Source organism: Punica granatum, chromosome 4 (assembly GCF_007655135.1).
Source record: "Punica granatum isolate Tunisia-2019 chromosome 4, ASM765513v2, whole genome shotgun sequence".
In the NCBI taxonomy this organism is placed as follows: Eukaryota; Viridiplantae; Streptophyta; class Magnoliopsida; order Myrtales; family Lythraceae; genus Punica; species Punica granatum.
Window position 1 is genome coordinate 11,617,041 of NC_045130.1, and position 20,329 is coordinate 11,637,369.

At 39.6% G+C, this 20,329-nt stretch overlaps 3 protein-coding genes across 5 annotated transcripts; 1 reads left to right on the forward strand and 2 right to left on the reverse strand.

Moving 5' to 3' along the window:
* The first annotated feature begins 3,194 nt into the window (after positions 1-3,194).
* Positions 3,195-8,590, forward strand: LOC116204119 (protein NRT1/ PTR FAMILY 7.2-like). Its single transcript, XM_031536200.1, has 5 exons — positions 3,195-3,454; positions 6,082-6,217; positions 6,729-6,946; positions 7,065-7,627; positions 7,735-8,590. The coding sequence occupies exons 1-5, from the start codon at positions 3,404-3,406 to the stop codon at positions 8,588-8,590; spliced, it is 1,824 nt and encodes a 607-aa protein (XP_031392060.1). The 5' UTR covers positions 3,195-3,403.
* A 200-nt stretch (positions 8,591-8,790) lies between these two features.
* On the reverse strand, positions 8,791-13,272 carry LOC116205308 (arginase 1, mitochondrial). Of its 2 annotated transcripts, none has more exons than XM_031537872.1 (7): positions 13,112-13,272; positions 12,483-12,625; positions 12,075-12,234; positions 11,600-11,733; positions 10,609-10,818; positions 9,697-9,807; positions 8,791-9,324 (listed from the first exon to the last, which is right to left on the reverse strand). In XM_031537872.1, the coding sequence occupies exons 2-7, from the start codon at positions 12,621-12,623 to the stop codon at positions 9,064-9,066; spliced, it is 1,017 nt and encodes a 338-aa protein (XP_031393732.1). In that variant the 5' UTR covers positions 12,624-12,625; positions 13,112-13,272; the 3' UTR covers positions 8,791-9,063. The 2 variants fall into 2 exon arrangements, with proteins under 2 accessions (XP_031393732.1, XP_031393733.1); XM_031537873.1 differs by having other exon boundaries at positions 13,048-13,272.
* Positions 13,273-16,547: 3,275 nt separating this feature from the next.
* On the reverse strand, positions 16,548-19,641 carry LOC116206264 (ycf20-like protein). Of its 2 annotated transcripts, XM_031539089.1 has the most exons (5): positions 19,449-19,641; positions 19,097-19,298; positions 17,433-18,055; positions 16,988-17,095; positions 16,548-16,891 (listed from the first exon to the last, which is right to left on the reverse strand). In XM_031539089.1, exons 2-3 carry the CDS (start codon positions 19,288-19,290, stop codon positions 17,581-17,583), a joined length of 669 nt encoding a protein of 222 aa, XP_031394949.1. In that variant the 5' UTR covers positions 19,291-19,298; positions 19,449-19,641; the 3' UTR covers positions 16,548-16,891; positions 16,988-17,095; positions 17,433-17,580. The 2 variants fall into 2 exon arrangements, with proteins under 2 accessions (XP_031394949.1, XP_031394948.1); XM_031539088.1 differs by having other exon boundaries at positions 16,548-17,095.
* Between the last annotated feature and the right edge of the window lie 688 nt (positions 19,642-20,329).

Consider the following 20,329-nt stretch of genomic DNA (forward strand, 5'->3'; position numbering starts at 1 on the left):
AACTCCAACATCGAGGCAACAAGCCAATAGCTTAGACGAAACAAGTAGTGCATCATATATAATTATGAATTGCTAGTCACATTACAGTGAGGCGAACTCGTTTTAGACTTTCTAATAATTAACTGTATTTCTTAAAATTGTTTTTGTTGAGTCTGTCTCATATTCAGTAGAAAACCTAAAGACCCGGAAACGACGGTGAAATCAACCGAAACGAGGAGAAGGGATCAAAGTTGAGCCGTGCTCAGTAAAAGAGAGATTGCTGCAGCAATGGGAATGTTTGCTGCAGCAGAGTTGAAGATCAATGCAGCAATAGGCAGTTTTGCCGCAGCAAATTGGAGTCGACTTAGGGGATATGGTTTCCACTGTGGGAACGATTTTGTGTAATCTTAGAATATATATTTCTAGGAATATTCTATAATTGTTATGGGTATATTCTTATATCTATAAGTACGAGAGAGGGAGTCTTTTGTATTAAGACACATTGGGTGAGAATCGCGCGTAATCATTTTGAAAAGTTTTTAGGTTATTCTTTTGGAGTCTCTAGGGTTCGAAGATTGTGAGGTTCTTCTTGGGTTGGGTCTTGTAACGAGGGCTGAAAAACATGAGTGTGATTAATCTCCTCTTTTCGATTTGTCCGTGAATGTTTCCCTCGCCTTGAGGGTTACCACGTATATTTGTTTTCGTTTATTTTTCGATTTCCCGTTATTTTAATTTCGTTTGAGCATCTTATTCCAACAGTTTTAACCTCCTCAAACGTGCCTCTTTCACTGTTATCTTCAGTAGAAATATATATTTGCTATACTAAATTCGAAGCAGGGCATCCGACGTAAGGTTCATCCCACTGTGGTTCGTTGCGCAAGCAAATTCGTGGTACCGGCACTTTTAGGTAGCTGCTCGCCTTGTGCCGAAGACTAACAAGTATGTGGAGCCATGCAATTATGTCCGACCCTGATGGCGTAAATATCCGATTACATTTGTCTATCTCATTATAATTATTCATATGATAGATCATATATTATCCACTGTTACCATATGGTGAGCTAGCTCTTCCATAACAAGGGGAGGCCAAAGCTAAGTATATTCTTCTCCCCTTGCACATATAATATATATATATATATATATATAGATGTATTTAAGATGTTCTCTCTTTTCTCTCTAACTTGGGCGCCCTATTGTTTATGTTGTGAAGGCCTCTGGTGGGGGCATTGCAGGAGCAAGGACGATGATGGAAAATGGAAAAATCAAGCTAGAGGTTGTGAAGGTGAGCAAGAGGAGTAAAGTAGTTGTGAAAAGAATACAATGAATGTTCGACTGCGAGGGGAATAAATAAGGGCAACATGGGGGACCGAGAGCAAGAGGAATGAATGATGTAGCAGCTGTTAGCTAAGCTAGAGGAATAATAAGAGCAGAAAGGAATAAGACCCAAGTGGATTGAGAACGAGGAGGGGAATATGTGCAATTAAGAGGTCCATATATGCGTGAGGAAGCACTCATTTGATGATCCTCCATCGGAATTGCAAGCGACCAAGAACCTTTTAGGTAGATACGTGTGTCTTAGGACAACGTCATACGGCATCGAATTCCATTATAGTTGGAAAGTTCGGGCTACACCCGAGTTCTCGATACGATGCATCCAAATTCCGATAAGAGTTAATGCAAGATTAGGGTACTAAAAAATTATGGTCAAATTATCTACATGGAGAATGACTTATACCTAACAATTTTTTGGACTTTACGTTTTGCCGTCATTTCTCCCGATACTTTACCAATTGTCAGGCCTCTTTCTGTCAGTATAGGAGTGCCGACATTTCCACAAAAAAGCGTCAGAAGAATCGTACAAAAACTAACACTTACGAAGTGTCAGTGTAGATTGGACAAGAGACAACGGTTGTTAGCGCCGGCGTTGTCTTGGCAGGGCCAACGCTTAGAGGTATCAGCCTTAGTGCAGGCTAGGTCGATGCAAACAAACATTGGCCTAGCGCATGCCCGGTTGACGATGACCATGTGCAGGTTGGGACAACACTTAGCTGCTTCGGGCCTTGTTTGGACTGGGCCAATGCCTACGTGCGTCGGTCATTGTCCAGGCTAGGCCCGCATTATTCTTGCATCTACCCTTGTGTAGGCTAGGTCGATGCGAACGTGCACCAGCCTTTGTCAGGGCTAAGACTAATGCTTTTGAAGCGTCGGCCCTTGTGCCGACCCAATATAGCATCGGCCTTTTCATGTTCGTCTTGACAGTTAGGCAAATATATATTCTACTAGGAATCTTAAAAATAGGAGTGGGCGACTTATTATAAGTTGCATGAAAGATAATTTAGGAGTGCATTCGAAGTTATCTTCCTAAGGGAAGACAAGGGGGTCAGCCAGCGTGAATCCACATCGTTACCGCAGAGCATGTGACGTACCATAAGGAAGTAAAACACGTGATTCATTGGCCGATTTTGGTTCTAATTAAATGGGTCTAGTCTTGGATAAATTTTCTCCTACTAACATGCTCTTTTGACAAAAGCCTCTAAATTACCGGCTGTCACAATTCCTCCGATATAGTATCAGTTGGATTTTCAGTGTATCCAATCATTTTATTTGGGCAATCCTACGATAATACACATCAACTCAACCCATACTTCGGCTGCCTGAGTGCGCGCGCGCGCTCGTGTGTGTGTGTTTTTTTTTCTCTGTCTCTAAAGAACTATTTTGGCAATGTGTTGGGTGCGCACATCACAAACATGCAGCATGCCAATATATCCATACATATATGTTTATATATATACACGTGTGTGTATAGATAGATAGATATCCGAAAAGCGACGTACGTGATTAATGTACTAATAGCACATCATCCTGATAGAGCTACGTCACTCAAGAGTCAGACAATGGAGTCAATTGGGTTGTTCGTGAAATTATAGGATACCCAAATTAATGATCATTCTGTCTCTGAATTTCAGGAGCATATTTATTTTACAAGATCATGAAATATAGCAAAATGCAATGCTCCAAATTGACTGATGAATACATTCATAAAAAAACCCTATCCTCGTCACACTAGGCAATTTGCAAGCGTTTCTTCCTCCAAATTAGGTCACTCATTGCAGCCAATGCCAAGCATCTCACTCTCTTTTTCCCTTCTCCTAATCCTTCTTTTTTTTTTTTTAAACAATTGAAAACATTGAAAGATCTCTCCCTCTCTCTCTCTCTCCCTATATATATATGTGTGTGTGTGTGTGTGTGTGCGTGTGTGTGCTCATGCTCATCATATACATAACATGACCCTGCTCTCTAGCTAGTCTTCATCATTCATTCTCCCTCTGTGTCTTCTCTCTCCCTCACACAGTCACAGCCTTTGTGTTTGTGGACTGGGGATTTAATTTTCTGAGAGAGATCAAGAAAGGCAAAATATTCAATCATGGAGACAAGGGAAAGGGAACGGGAAAGGTCCTTATCATCTGACTTCAAGGTACATTAATTTCCTCAAACCTCCCTATCTCTCTGTCTTAAGCACATGAGGTAGTGTCTGGTCTGGCTGTCTTGGTGTTGTTTGGTTTATATATCTCTCCTCCTGTTGATGTGATCATCAGAAAAGAAGTATCACCAACCAATCTGCACACTAACCTGAAGATTACTAACTGCCTCATTGATCTCCTAGAACAAAACCCGAAAACATTTTCGCGTCGAGTTCCACGGATGGGTCGTTGACTTGTTTGATCTCGGTGCATGTTCTTGTTGTGATTTGCTGCTGTTCTTCTCGAGCCAAACGAACAAAGCCTTAAACCCCGGCTGTTGAATTTCTTTTGGGAATGCCAATGATGGATGATCCTGTTAATGGATATGGTGCTTATTAAACCCACTTAAGTTCATCATTCGGGTTGCCTCCCTTTTCCATCCTTTATTTTTTCGGCTAGACGTAGGCCTTTTAATAAAAACATTCCCACTGGCCATTACCACTAGCTAGCAACCCCAGATGGCCCCCCCCACAATTGTTGTGGCTGCCTATAATATGTATACTTTGTCTTGTTACATATCATTCGGCCCCGACAGTCACGGGATCGCAAGATTGCCATACGCAGCAGCATCGTCCTAATAATTAATATTTCTCTGATATATTAAGAGACAGAAGGCAGGGGGACATAAATAGTTTACTGCCGATAATCGTGCCAATCCTTGGTAAATGTCATTAGTGTATCAGTGTTCCCCCCAAAAAAGAAAACACAAAAAAAGGGCAGTTCCGAGATGTTCTGGATGCACGGTAAATTAATGAAACATACTTTCGTATATCTTGGGTGTTTTTAGTTCGAAGTGCTTCGAGATCCTTCTCATCATAGTCTTTTAGTGATTACCGAATTGATGGGGAGAGCATCGGTCACCGTTCTTAAGCCGAGAAATGAAAAAATAGTGACTTAAACAAAATTGATTATATTACTTTAGATCGAATCAACAGCATCACATGATACGTCTTTTTTTATTTTTTGATATAGACGTATAAAATGTCTTTTGTACATTAAAAAAAAAAGTTAGGAAAAATGCTGCATTGAGATCTTAATTGTGATGCGTTTAGATATCTGACAAAATCTCGTATTGCCTTATAATTTTTTTAGACAAAGACATTTGTGCGGGGACACTGTAACCCTCAGAAATACAAAATTATTATTATTATTATTATTATTCTTTTTACACGGAAGTCATGAGGATTTATCAATTAAAGATATTGTTGTTGTCATTACTAAGGGCATTACCTCATAAATGAAATTATCAAAGTCAACGAGGAATTTACTGTTGTCATTATTATGGGCATTACCATAGAATTAGAACTCGTGCGGGGGACGACCTAGTCTTGTTCTTTGTCCTTTTCCATTTATTTTTGTTCCCAAATTAGACAGTCGACCCATTTATTTGACCATAACTAGCTTAGAAGAAAACAAACGAATAAATGGAAATGAAGAAAAGACAATCTTTTTTTTTTCTTTTTAACTTATTTGAAAAAATAAAAAAAAGAGTTTGAATTTCGGAATTTATATCAATAAAAGGCCAACAAACCGATACAAGCAATTTAAACATATTTGCTCTGAACTATGAGCAATCCTTAATAGGAGACATGCAATCGGCTGGACAATGAAGGTACATAATTGGGATAATAATCATTCAACAACAACCATCCTAGTTACTGGCGGTGGTTGTGAAAGTTTGCCATAATTAAAAAGAATTGTTATATCGTACATCGCACGTGAAATTTTTAAAATTTCACATCATGACTCATTTAAGCGGCCCTGTGTTACTTCTTATTTTGAACTAATACCCCTTACTAATTTGAAAATTTTCTTTTCTCGTTCAGTTAAGTACGCAATAGCTCCGCCCAAATATAAAATTATGTATCCACGCAAGACGTCTAATACAAAATTTGATCTTTACATGAAGCTTGTTTGGGATTAAAGTTGAGTTAAGCTCAACTCTATTCTAACTTTATATATATATATAATTGGGTTGTAATGATTTAGTTATTAAATTATGAGAAAAAGTAATGAATAGTTGAGAGAAAGTAATGATTGTATTGTTGAATTATGAAAAAAGTAATGAATAGTTTAGAGAATTTATATGGCTTAGAAATCGCATGTTCGAGATATAGTGAAACTACCCGTACCCCTTTATTAGTTATTTATGATTTCTCTTTCATAATACTAAAATTTTCTTGTTAAATAGCAACAAACTTATCTTTTTTAGAGTTTTAAGAAGGCTACTTATACTAGCAACACTATATATGATAATGTTCTGAAGAGTGTGCATTAGATTGCCATTTGGTTTATAAAGTTCAGGAAAAAAAAAAGGATAATTTTTAAGTCGATATGGAATAAAATTTATTTGACACTTTCATCAATTCCGTGGCTCGATGAGTCAAATCAGTTAAAGCATATTGACACCACGATTTGTGCAAGTACGCAGACATGTTATCACTGTATACCCTAACCACGTGAAATATATCTCTTGATTAATTAAGTAAATTGAACCTAACAACCAATAATCATCACTATGACATATTGAGAATAATTAAACTGAGGATATCATCTCTGGATTTGCTTTACAATGTTGTAGGTGGCCCCAGTCGATGCATTGGAGAATCGAGAAGAGAGCACGAGCGCAAAAACCATAGACGGCTCCCTTGACAGGCTCGGCAGACCCGCCACAAAAGGCCGGACAGGCGGGTGGCGATGTGCCATCATGATATTAGGTACTCTCGATCAACACCGTCTAATATTCTACTAGCAGGAACGTTTCCAATCTCAAGGCTCGGGTTCAAGAGGATCCCCCAATCTAACGTTCTCAGGCCCTCCTCGACTGTCCGGGAACCTAAAAAATTTTCCCTTCAGTAGTACCTGCAGTATATAACCCTGAAGTATACACATTCTTAGATATTAACCATTGAATACATATAGTTATCATATATACATTTTTTTTTGGTGTGAATCTTGATATTCGGAAGCCTAATTGGGTCCCGACTAATTTAGTCCAGCCGGGTCGGCCCATTAAGGGGTAAAGATCTCCCAATATGGATTTTTTGTATTCACAGATACTCGAATCCGAGACCTTACTTAAACGGAACAAGAGGCGAATCATTTGAACCAGTCCAAAACAAAATGTATCATAAAATTTTCCGTGGACTATACATGCATGGTTCTATGAGTTGTCTTAGTCATTTTTAGTTTTCTGTATGAAATAAACATGGTCTTGTCATCGACCAGTGAATCAAGGCCTGGTCACAATGGCGTTTGCCGGAGTCGAGGTGAACTTGGTGCTGTTCTCGAAATCAGTGCTGAGGCAGACCAATGCAGAGGCAGCCGACACGTTCAGTCGGTGGCTCGGGAGCGTGTACCTCTGCTCTTTGATCGGGGCCTTCCTCAGCGACTCCTACTTGGGCAGGTTCAGAACTTGTGTCATCTTTCAGGTCGTCTTCGCCATTGTAAGTCGGCGGTCCATCTCTTGAGTCCAGTATTGATAACAATGGTTCGTAATTCGACTCTACAGCGTGTGCAATCAATATAGCTAGCTAGCTCATCACGGGATCATGTCCTCTGCAGGGATTGCTAGCAACATCCCTCTGCACACACCTGTTCCTGCTCAAGCCTCCAGGGTGTGGTAAAATCGGGGAGCTTTGCGAGCCACATACTCCCCTCGAAGTGGCGCTGTTCTACATCTCAATATACCTCATCGCCATCGGGAATGGGGCCCCTGAACCTTCACTGGCTGCCCTCGGGGCAGACCAGTTCGATGGGGAGGATCCCGATGAGAAGCAGTCCAAATCCTCGTTCTACAGTTACTTTTACGTCTCGCTCAACCTGGGAAGCTTGGTTGCTGAGACGGTGCTCGTATACATCGAGAGCATGGGGCACTGGGTGGTTGTATTTTGGATGTGCACCGGTTTTTGTATGGCTGCGTACGCGTTGTTGTTGAGCCAAATGACAAGGTACCGGCATTTCAAGCCAATGGGGAATCCATTCTCGAGGTTCAGTCAGGTGATCTTCGCTTCCTTTCGCAAGATGAAGCTCGAAGTTCCTGCGGACAGTGAAGGGCTGTACGAGCTTCATGGATGGGAAAGAGAAGGAACTGCTTCGAGGAAGATCCGCCACACCAATGGTCTCAAGTAAGTGCGATTCAGCCAGGGAACTAGTTTCAATTACGAAGAGCCAAATGAAGTTCGATAACAGAGAGATCAGTTGCCAATGATCTCTCCTTTTCCATTTCAAACAGGTTTCTCGATCGAGCAGCTATCATATCTGAAGCGGACAGGAAGAATATCCGCAACCGAGGGCAAAAAGCAGACCCATGGCGCCTTTGTACGATCACGCAAGTCGAAGAGGTGAAGTGCATTCTGAGGCTATTACCAATCTGGCTCTGCACAATCCTGTCGTCCGTGGTGTTCATTCAGATGCTCTCCTTGTTCGTCGAGCAGGGGGCAGCTATGGACACGAGGGCATTTTCGAACTTTCACATCCCTCCAGCGAGCATGACCGCCTTCGACATTGTGAGCACCTCCGCCTTCATCATCCTGTACGACAAGCTCATTGTCCCTTTTTTTGTGAAAGTCACCAAAAGGGAGCCGCAGCCACCGAGTGAGCTCAAGAGGATTGGTATTGGGCTGGGGATTGCAGTGGCAGCCATGATCCTTGCCGGGCTCGTGGAGCAGCGAAGATTGGCCTTCGCAAGCGATAACGGGAAGGAGAAGAGCTCTCTCAGCATATTTTGGCAGACTCCCCAGTACGTGCTTGTGGGGGTCTCGGAAGCATTCGTGTACGTGGCCCAGATGGAGTTCTTCTCGTCCCAGTCTCCGGACGGGCTGAAGAGCATCGGTATTGGGTTGTCCATGTCGTCCACAGCCACAGGATGCTATGTCTGCAGCATTATCCTATCTGTGGTTACAGAAGTGACCTCTAAGAACGGGAAGCCCGGGTGGGTCCCTCCGAACCTGAACGACGGCCATTTAGACCGGTTTTTCTTTCTATCAGCCGCCCTCACGGCCGTAAATTTAGTTTTTTTCATAATATGTGCGAAGCGGTATAAATCGATATCGCTCGAAAAACTAGAAGAGGATACTGAAACAGCTTAACTTTCATATACTGATATTAGGCAGCAATGTTGCTTATCATGAAAACAAATCTGAATGCAGATCAGAATCTTTAAATTAACCCAATTCCTTTCTCATAGCCAAAAGGAACAGAAACTTTAGTCGAGATGTATTGCGATTCATCACAGGGAGCTGCAGGTAGATCTTGAAGATCAAAGCTCACTTATATAATATTGCAGTAATGAAAAATCGGTTAATCTTACTCGAAGAACTGCAGAGAAATTTGACAGAGATTTCATCAATGGAGCTCATGGCATTTCTTTGCCTTACACCCATGTAATCCGAACTATAGAAAAAGTGAAGTCTGGCTGAATACACAGTACTGCAAAATCATCACTACTACACTGCTATAGCTTACTGAATACGATGGGAATAATATAAGCAATGAAACATCTTAACCATTATATTAGCATTATTAATTCATATGACTAACTAATATTGTCTTTCAAGTATAATTACCTAGAGATCTTCGCAGTCAATTCTCGGACCAATTTCGCAGCTACCATTGCTGTCATCCCATCAACTGTGTCTCTTTGAGGGTTAAATTCAACCACATCAGCAGCAACCACATCGCCTTGGAGGTTGTGGAGGATGTTAATCACGTCACGGAATGAGAGCCCACCGGGCTCTATGTGGGACACGCCAGGAGCAAAAGCAGGGTCGAGGCAGTCCACGTCTACAGAGATGTATACGCCCTTCACACCCTCCCCAAGTTTCTAGAGGTAGGACAAGACCAAGAGTCAGGGTGTGTACCATATATGTACAGCATGTTACTCAAAACTTCTTTTTAGAACACATGTTAGAAGAAACAAGCAACTACTAGTGGTTTCTGTTTGCATTGTACACTGGCTTCCAAAGTCCTCCCCCCCACCGGGCTTTTTGAGGGATGATTGGCTGTGACTGAACCAATAACTATTTTTGCATTTCTAACCTGTAAGTTTCCCGTGTTTTCTGCAGAAGTTTAATAGCGATAAACGTAACAAGTGTAACATACAATTTGTCTTCCGATTGTACTGATTAATCAATTCTTCTCATTTAGCTTGATAGACAAATTTGCATGCACCAAATATTATTTGTGAGAAACATACCAGGTTTTCCAAGAGGTGGCGATCCCTAGAGAAAGTTCGCATTTCATATTGCTCGACTCCAAATCTTTTTCCCTGTTCGCGCCCTTCACTTGTGATGGATCTGATGCCCACCTATAATTGACAGTATGAGGTTACATTATTTGCTAGTTTGAATCAGATAAATCTTCAAGTTGTAACAGTATAGCATCTCAATTCGCATACAGTACATCAGCATGCTCACTTCTCTTGATATCGACATTTAGTCTGTTGTTCTCTTCTTATGTCAGACAAGGTATTGCTCTTCACTTTTTCGGTAAATAACAAGGTATTGTTATCCATGGCAAAGTCTCTCGATTACCGGAATAGTCAAGTACTTTCTATAGAGTACATGATCAACATGCAGAATTATTGCAATACAGAGTAATGTCACATGCTTGCTCCACAGATCTAAGAGACTCCAGTATTTTCCTCAAGTTTTCATGAGTAGCAGAGCATACTCACAGATGCACATATATGTGATCAAAGTACTTTTAACTTCATATTCATTGCTCAGCCCAGAGAAAAAGCAAAGAGATGATCCCGATATATTTATGAAGAACCCTCTCAACCTCCTATACCATTAGGTTACAAACTTGCCAAAAAAAAAACCAAAACAAAAACAAAATGAAAAGAAGAAGAAGAACAATAATCATTCTACCCAATAAACCAATATTTCTTGTTATTGTCTCAAGACAGAATCGTAATGCTGGTCCATCTCTGTAAATGAAGGTTAGGAGCGTGAGCGATTTGAGCTGCTTGCAAGCTACTCAAGTTCAACAGTTACAGGTCAAGCAAAGCTTGATCTTGCAAATACTTGGCTCAGCTCTGCTCCATTACAGCTGTAGTCATAGCCGCTATCCATTTAATACAGAGCATAATGATAAAAGGCCTTACCTGCAAAAGCCGGCGTGCATAACCACCCTCCATAATACGGGCGAAAGATGAAGCATGTGAGTATATATTCCCTTCAAATGCATGATAGATGTCCGGATGTGCATCCAAATGCAATATGTCTACAGGTCCGCCAAGCTTCTCGGACACAGCTCTTACAACTGGGAAAGATATTGAGTGGTCTCCACCTAGTACTAGTGGCCGAAGTGGATCCTGACATAATACAATTCCGAGAGGTCAGAGCACTGGCTGAGACCATGCATCTAATTTAAAAACAACTTGTCCTATGGCAATAGTTGTGTTCATTCTCCAGTAACGACCACAGATGCAAAAATCATAGTGAATTTTTTAGTGATAAACTGGGTGAAATAAATTGTGCACGACAGAGCAATCACTACAGGCATTTCTTAAAAGGAGCATATCATTCTATTCATTCTATCAACAGAATGGCCGCAGGAGGTCTGATATTAGATGTAACTGTAGCTTTACCAGAAAGCCAAACTATTTGGAGATAAGAACTTTCCACCACCAATTTTGTGGTCCCACAACACCAAATTATTTCACCGCAGCATCCCAGTAATCCCATTCAAGCAGGATATGAACATGCCAACTGCAAAGGCACTGGATGCCAAATTACGAGTTTTGCAGGGAATAGATGAGGAATAAAACATGCATCATGAGATAAAGTTTTCGCCAAATGACCTTGAGAAGGAGATATGTGAAGCATACGTCTTTGAGTATTTGCTTAAGTTGATGGTAAAGTGACATCTATTATTCTTCTAAGCAAGTCTAGTGATCAATGCAAAACAATAAAGGCTTGTACTAATGTTAGTAGATCCGTTTAAAACTTTATTTCTGGAGAGATTGTGTACTGAACACCGAAGATATTTAATGTAAACAAACCATGTTGTAAGTGAGCACTCAAAATGATTTAAAATAGTGTAGACTCCACATAGAAAAACTAAAATACAGAAGAAATCATAGTTTGCCATACCTCTTCCATCACTAACTTAACTGACTCGCCAATAACATTCATCAGCCTGTCATCATCCACTCCACAATCACGAATTTCTTGAACAGGAACATCGCCAACATCAGTTAAAACCCTAGGGTCTTTTAACTCTTTTCCTGAAATTAACGCAGCAGCTCACAGTGAACTCCTATCCTAAACAACAGCAGAACTTAAAATCCAGCATTATCAGAACTTTCCTTGAAGAGACTACAGAAGTAATTATAAGTTGGTAACTATGAAATTCCATTTTCCAGCTAGAAGATTTCAAAAGAGTATAATCTAACACTGTGCAATATGTGGCTTGACCTTATGATGTCCTTAAGCAGTGGAAAGGGTGAGGATTAAACCCAAGACCTTTTGTGGTCCTGGGAGGAGGTTCCTACCCTTAGGATAGATTTTTCATGTCAAGGAAAAGGCGGGGAAAAAGAGAAATGTTCATAGGCAATGGCATCAGAACCTTCTTCTGTTGCTGAATTTGTGCTACCACACCAGATGGCCTCTCTGATTCGAGGGGGAGCGAATGCGGGCCCTTGAAGAAACGATGAGTTGTGCCCCAGTGGAACTCCAAGAAGAGATGCTGTAGCTTTGGCACCTCCCAATGCACGAAGAAGCTCTCCCTAAAGAAAAAACAATACTTCATCGATAAAGAAAAACCACATTTTTTTTTTGTCGAAGAACTTCCATCAGCATTGTATAGTCTCACTGCTAGACCTATCGAAAATACTACTATAGCAGCAAAGAAAGCTCCAAACAGAAGAAACATTTAATAGAGAGGTTCTGCAAGATGTGATCCAGAGGAGAACTCGGCATTAAATTGAATATTTATTACAAAAAAGCTAGAAATATATTGATGGTAAAGATGTACCTTAAGCTTCACCCTCTCCCGTATAAGCGTGAGAGAAGCATCAATCACGCGATCCTGTCCCTTCTGTATCAGGTCAGCAGGCACATTTGAAGCTTTTAGTGTATGAAGGTAATGAAGTCCTCTTCGCCCGATAACTGACATCTCTGTAGAAATCAAATTCATAATGATAAAATACATATAGAGCGAGAATCGCCTTAGCAGAAATGAGTATCCAGATACTTCACTATATGTACACATAAGAGACAATGCCTGTGCAAATCACAAATTTTGAGCAATCGAATCGATTGTACACCTCCAAGCTTCAGTTCCGTCTATCAATCAGCAGTATGAGAGATTAAATTTTAAGCGTACGGCAGAAACAGAGCAACCTTATCATCTCCAAACAAATAGTTCAAACACCCAAAACGAGAAGCAGTATGAAGATCAGTAGCTCGGCTTGATTGACAGAAACAGGGTCAGGCAAACGTGTAACGGGCTATGAAACAACAAATCCAGTCCGGGTGTATTGAATACAGTCGGTTCTGAGGTGATAGTGTCCACTGTCCCTTCCGATCATCAAACGTACCGTCATAGCCCAAGGGCGAAGTTCAGGGGCGTAGCAATGAAGACAGAGAGGAGGAGAGCCTCACCTGAGAGACGAAGAGCGATACGAGGAAGCCGACAGAGAGAGAGAGAGAGAGAGACAGAGACAGAGACAGAGACAGAAGGCGGGAGGGAGGCAGGGGAGTGGGGGTGATGCTGGAAGTGAAGTGAAGGCGGCCGAGGTGATGGGTACACTGATTGGCGATTAATTTAAAGGGATGCAAAGTGCGGTTGCCGGAAATGAACTAATAGCAACCCGCGGTAATTCTACCTTGTCACGTAACGAGACCACTCAGACGGGTCAAATGAGGCGGGACATCGCAGTAGAGGTGTGGGCAGGTGATCACTGCTAGGATGAATTGCGATGAAGCGATGAGAGGTTGATTTAGCTTTTTGACTTGTATAACCGGGTACGAGGTTGATTGTGACACACACGGATTTGTCTTTCGAAAAGTTTCTCGGTCGATAATTTCTTATGATCTTATCAGTTATCGACACAACAATCGTCCATTTAGATAGTTATATATTTTGATTTGACCAAGATTTTTTTATTTAATTTATACACGTTTATAATTTAAATTGACATATGTGTTATTTTAAAGACAAATTGTATAAAAAACTAAAATCAATATTTTTATATTGATTGTGCATACATAAACTACTGTGTAAAGTGCAATGACAAAGAAAGCATTAGGTCGGGGATGATCCGTCAGTTGTCACTTATGAACGAGGTTATCTTATCTCCTTTGTTTTATGCGTTCAACTATCCAAAAAAAAAACTATAAAAGAAAGAAAATTATGAGATGATCTTATGGGACACCAAATTGTTCTATTCTTAATCAAATTCTTTCCGGTCGTTCCAAAGTTCTTATGCAAAACTCGCCCCGTTTGTTTTCAAAGAATTTGATTTTAACTTTAACTTTAACTCAACACACTACACAACAAAAACACACATTTCCTAAGTCAAATTTATAACTACATCTCATTTATCATTTTCCACAATCAAAATCAAAATCAAAATCAAAATCAAAATAACTTTAACTCTGAATCCAAACGGCACATTAACATCTTATTTATACTTAGTGTTAGGGAACGACTTTGGATTTGGATTTAGGGGGGCGAGATCCTTAAAGTGCGAATAAAAAGCTACTATATTTTGAATTGAGTATAAATACAATAAATTTTATCAAAAGTTGAAGAATAATACATGTTTTTAAGACTTCAAAATTCCAATAAATCCAATGTTGATTATGATGGTTACGGACTGATATAGACAAGAAAATATCTTATCGCTACCATAATGTGGGGCCTTTGCAAGTTAATAAAATGAGTAAGCTCTACTAATAAAATTAATATAAATAGTTAGGCAGATAATTGTGTTGAATATACAATAATAATATATGTTAACTTAATGAATGGGACGGCCGGGTTACACGTAACGGCAGCATCTTAGGGGTTGGTGATTTAGATTAACTAGATGAACATATGCATGGGCTAAAATTCTTGCGGTAATTAATAAAGTTATTATTTTGTTTTTTTTTACCTCTATAATAATGAATTTTTGGTTTATTCTCCTGCATTACTATAATACTTTATGAAAGCAATCATCCTTAATTAGTTGAGTGATCTTGATACTCGACCAATATAAGAATATATCGATCCTCCCTAATTAAAAAAAATCGTCAATTGAATATATTTTATTTCATACATCCAACAAAAAAATAAAAATAAAAATATATCAGATATTGCATATATTACATTATTTTTCTTCTCAAATAGTTCAACCGTGTGGACAAAACTTTTGGTCTCTACGTGATAAAAAAAAAATCTCCCCCCTTATCTATATATATAAAATATAGTTTACTTACCTCAAGATGATAATGAGTATTATGATTTTCTACAGTTGATAATGAACTTTTTTTGCACAAATTTTTCTCCATGTCGGATTGTATAAAAGATGGATTCTTTCCGTGGAACATGAAACTCCACAATAATCAAATTAGTTTACCATAAATAATCATAAATATATGAGGATTTATGACTTTTTATAAGCTCAAGTCTCTTTGGCTTCTAGAGTCAAGTTAACAGTACAATATCGCGCCAATTGTTATGTCCTCGTTGGTTGTGACATGAAAGATTTCGCAGCAAAAATATACTTCGTCATACGTGACACATTTCGATATGCGATTTTCAGGTTTATTATTTTATATACATTTGCTGAGTCAGCATTGCAGTCGGGCCATGGCATGCCGAAAAAAAGCTGTCCAATAGAAACCAAAACTCATTATCCTGTAACGAAAAATATTAAACACGTAAATGAGTAATTACAAATAAAAATGAAATTTTATTATGGATCCTATATATCGCTTACATGCAACTTTATTGAATATTATTACTCAGACAAATGATTTATCCGAATAATATGAATATTTACTTCCGGCATAATTTATCCGTCTGGTTAGCTGGCGTCACAGATTTCGAGACCCAACTGAAATCTTTCGGAAGGCATGGGGCGATCGGGCCGGTTCACGCAACTCTAGGTAGGGGCACTGGCGTCTGGCCTGAACTTTACCTATTATAAGCGAGAGTAACTTATGTGAGCCGGGAGCACAAGGGCCCCGACATGCTTCCGGAGCGGACTTATGTCTGGGCTTTTTGTGAACCCATGTGCACGGAGGAAAGGGGAGAATAGACCATGCCAAAAACGGGACCTCGTATTCATGCGACCGACAATCGCTCAAGTTTGATTTCCGCGAAATTCTATGGTCACTCGTTTAATTCAGAGGTTCATCACTACATAGATAGATTACATTGCAGGTCTAGAATCAAGTAATGACTCGATCCATTCGAGATAATTCTTTAATTAAATCAATAATGGTAACTCAAAATAAGAGAGAAGTATCAAATTGTCATCGTAGTATATAGTATGTATATATATATATATATATATATATAAGTAGATAGGTGATGTGACAATGAGCAACAACTCACGATTTTAAAACTCTGAATTCGTTTAAACCTTTTTTTTCGATTGCCTGAACAATTTTATTTTTGATCGAATGTTCGTGCATTTTTCCATATTCATTTATAGGGGGAAAAAAACAGTTTATGTTAGCAGTTTTTGACCCTTTTGTCATTTTGGTCTTAATTTTTTTTTTTGCCATTCTCATCCTCAATCTTTCACTCTTTTACCACTTTAGTCCAACCGTCTATTTTTCTGTTTAAGAATAAGTTTTCAATGCAAATCTCTTTTTAAATAAATTTTCTCATAAATATTAAAAAAAAAAAAAAAAAAAACTGCAACCAAAGTGGAAGGGGAGCTGGGGGAGGGGGGCAGTGGGTGCCATGACGGTGGCCCCTCCCCCCCGTGGCGGAGGATGGGAACCTTGCCTACTGAAATTAGGTTCTTGCCCGAGGATGGGAACCTCGCCGACAGTCCCTACCCTTGGGATGAGATTTTGATGTTAAGATAGATCTGAAGCAGAAATAAAAGATCCCATTTATGGGTAAAAGAGAGAGATAGATATATATACATACATACATATATATATATATATATATGTATCGTGTCATGCCTAAGATACATATGAAAGTAACTTACGCCAACCATATTGCTACTTTATCCACGGCAGGACTAAACTACCTTATCAATAAAATTGAAAATTCATATGCCAATATAAATTTCCTCAACAAATCTACAGAGGAAAAGCTCTACTTTGGTTGCTTGTGAATTCATCGCACAGGAAACAATTTGCTGATCTCCACAACACGATCAGTCTCCTAAGCTCTAAGTTGAAATTTTCCGATGCCACTCTTCATTACATGAACTGCAAAACAAGCTTCGCATTCTTGGTTGGAATACATGAGTAAAGAATGGAAAGGACCATCCACTAAAAAAAGAAAAAAGAATGGAAAGGACTTGCCTTGTGAACTATTGGTCGATTCAGTTCGATTTTACTTGACTGTACGTGGGATAAATCGTCCCATAAATACTCAAGAAGCTGGAACCACAAGCCAACCAATAGAGACGGCTGAAGAAATCAGGACACAAAAACATGGATCAGGTTAAAAGTATTCCACTTTACAAGCTCTCATGTAGAAGCCAAAGGATTTCCTATAGTGGAGCTAGTGAAAAGCTGACCGTTAACTATTATACAAAATAATCGAATACAAATCATTTCCCCAATGGCATGCCTGACCCGTATTTATAGACAAACACCAGATTTTGGCTGGATCGGGCTAGTCCTATACATCTATTGAAACTTTAGATCAGGAAGAAAATGGCTAATTCTATCAACTAACAGCCCACAAAATAAAGGCTGTTTGCTCATAATAGTGATTCAAAATTCAGTGCGAATGGGAGCTTACTTGGTCTGTTTCTGAAGCAACCCTGTCCTTCTACTCAGAAGCAATGATGTTTTAACTGGGAAGTGGGAAGTCTGCTGTCGCAAAGAATCGATTGCTCCGTAAAATGTGCATATAGGAAGAATCTACATTTCATTCAATTTGGGGCCCATCACAAGAATCTGGGAAGCATATCCATGTCAAAGTTCAACGGGTTGATGGATCCAAAAAAGTTGTCCATTTCGTACTTGAATGAGTCCAAGAAGAGTCCCAGCGAGAGCCCGGCTTTCCAGTAATTAAACAAGGTAATTACGCTCCTGATGTTACTGAATAGAGGAAGAGAAGCCTTGTACATGAGCGCCCCGATCCCCTCAACAACCACAACAGCCAATGCAGCAGAAAGAATGTCCCAGTCTCCTGTTTGCCCAATAACGGTTGCAAAGGCTGTTGCACAATAGAAACCCACCAGGAAGAAGAGTAATTTTATTGGGAAGTTTTTCCTTATCACCTGGATTTTATCACCTAGCTTAGATTGGATATTCCGAATTGCCCTGAGTAATCGGGTCCCACCATTCGTGCCGTTCATGGACGAGGGGTCCAACCCACTGCTGCCATCCGCAATGCTCTGAATAGACCAGGGCATTTTCCTGCAAAACAGGAACTTAAGTATGTTGATCAGACACTCAATTCAAAGAATTTTACCGTCTTTGGAATTGGTAAGTGCAAGCAAGATAATAAAGGAACAGAGAAGACAGCAAGAACAACACGAACAAGCCGCATCCTGGGGCCTTATGAATGCTATATAAAGACAAAGAACTTGCAACTGAGAAGTAAAATATCAATTCAGCTTTGTGTTCAGTGTCAGAATAAGACAGCCATGCCATTCAAAATGGGGATAAACTGGTACTTCCAATCCACCAACTTGACAACTGTTGCTTACAAAGCTTCGAAGAAGAAGCTTCTCTAGTTCAGATATACAGGTCCATGCTAAAGTGCAAAAGGATAGCAATGAGAATAAGTTTCAAAGTCGTTGCACATAAGAAGCTCCAACCAACAAGTACAAATCTGTCATACGTTCTCAACAAGTCTTTGCTAATAGAGGCACCAAGGATCACTAGAAAACATTTTAATAAAATCTGTAGGTCTAATAGTACACTGACTTGCATCGGCAGCATATCTAAATTAAGGATGAGGATGCTCCTTATCATCAAGTTGTTTCTACAAGAGAATCTAGACAACCAAAATGGAAGGGTAAACAACTACCAAAATTTGTTGAGTCAAAGACTACTTAATCAAGAAACCGCAAGAGATGCAATGTTATTTGCTTGACAGAGTCAAATACCTCCTTAGTATTTTGGGACTGTCTGCAAATGCCATGAGTGATCAGAGACCGCACTCGACGGTACGTTGCGAACATAGCAGGATTAGTATATTTTCGTCAAGACGAGCCATAGTTTGAAAGTGGAGTTATTTTTTTTTTTCCTTTTAGTGTTTAATTAATACACGTTCTCCTAAGCCCCTTAAAGTCCTCTACTAGAACCATTATGATTCAAAGAAAACACTGGAAGAATCATACTCATCCGACTCGGCAGCAATAATACATAATTTTTCTATCTGAATGGTCACAATCATGACAATATCATTCGAAAAATAGCTAATTTTCAATACTAATTCCACCAAGAACTTACTTAAAACTTTTGGAAAGTGAAGGCTGGGTCATGTTCGAGGAACCGAATCGGAAACAGGGTTCTCGGCCAAAGAAAGCCGTAGTCTTGGGACAGCATCCCGGTAAGCCGAAAACTGCAATTCCTGGTCTTTGATGCGTCGAAGATAATGAGTCAACTTTTGGTAGAATATTGGGGGGCATCCCGGAGACATCCATAGCCAATCCTGTAGCATCAGGACCTTAACAATCAGGACATGCTGATAACAGACGGTGACGACGACCCAAGAGTATAACAGAGGTCAAATTCAATCACTAATTAGGCCGGAAAACGGTGCAATTCACCAGAACCCTAGAATGAGAATGAGAATGAGCACCTGTTGCAGCTACAGAGACTTAGAGAGCTACGTCGCAGAGCAGACAGCGAGGACGATCGGGAAGGGAGGGAAAGGAAGGGGCGCATTCAAGGCTCGCCGTCGAGCAGCTGCTGCTGCTGCTCAGCGTAGGAGAGAGACTTTCATCTTCAGGCGAGGCGAGCTCCCGCAAAGATTCACCGGATAAGCTATGTAATGTACCATCAAATATTGAATTTATTTTTTTTAAGTGCATAATGGTATTCGAAAATTCAATTGAAATTTAATTCAATTATCGTCAAATATTGGCTTTAGTCACTGGTTTCTACTTGGTTCGGTTATTCAATCTTTTCTTTTTTTACCGTAAAAGGAAAGATTACACAAACCGTAATATATAACTCGGGAAGATCTATGTTGCAATTAATTTGAGATGATTGCATCATGTATGCAAATAAAGGACTTGAAACCGCTTTGTGATTGCATCATAGGATTTTGAATACAATTTTGTGAAAGGTCAGTCAGAGTTTTTTTATTTTTTTTCTTTTAAAATATGACATACTTTCAATGAATTGGAGTATATCTTTCAACATGCAGAAAGACTGAAAAATGCTGTTGTATTTTTAAAAAATAATAAAAAAAGAACATAAAAGAAATAAAATCCAAAAATGGGAACGTTCAACTATGAGTCCACAACTCGATCAGAAGAAACAGTGTGGCAAAAACTCAATGCACGGTCCACTTCCCACATCTATGCTTTTCTAATAAAAAACAGAATGAGCTTGGAGTCCATCTACCAAATTCCACCTTCACTTGATGGCTACTACTTGTGGTATGGAAGCTATTATCAATGAAATAAATAGCCAACGTAATGAAGTTTAGGAGAAAAATTGTTTCATCAAATAAGA

What these genes read in the sequence shown, in the direction of transcription:
- LOC116204119 (XM_031536200.1), top strand. Translation starts at nt 3,404, where the DNA reads ATGGAGACAAGGGAAAGGGAACGGGAAAGGTCCTTATCATCTGACTTC. An exon ending in TTCAGGTCGTCTTCGCCATT is followed by an intron (nt 6,947 to 7,064) that starts GTAAGTCGGCGG and finishes TGTCCTCTGCAG; the next exon opens with GGATTGCTAGCAACATCCCT. An exon ending in CGCCACACCAATGGTCTCAA is followed by an intron (nt 7,628 to 7,734) that starts GTAAGTGCGATT and finishes CATTTCAAACAG; the next exon opens with GTTTCTCGATCGAGCAGCTA.
- LOC116205308 (XM_031537872.1), bottom strand. Translation starts at nt 12,623, where the DNA reads ATGTCAGTTATCGGGCGAAGAGGACTTCATTACCTTCATACACTAAAA. An exon ending in GGGAGAGGGTGAAGCTTAAG is followed by an intron (nt 12,235 to 12,482) that starts GTACATCTTTAC and finishes TTTTTTCTTTAG; the next exon opens with GGAGAGCTTCTTCGTGCATT. An exon ending in ATGCACGCCGGCTTTTGCAG is followed by an intron (nt 9,808 to 10,608) that starts GTAAGGCCTTTT and finishes TGTCAATTATAG; the next exon opens with GTGGGCATCAGATCCATCAC.
- LOC116206264 (XM_031539089.1), bottom strand. Translation starts at nt 19,290, where the DNA reads ATGGATGTCTCCGGGATGCCCCCCAATATTCTACCAAAAGTTGACTCA. An exon ending in TCACTTTCCAAAAGTTTTAA is followed by an intron (nt 18,056 to 19,096) that starts GTAAGTTCTTGG and finishes CCTGTTTTGCAG; the next exon opens with GAAAATGCCCTGGTCTATTC.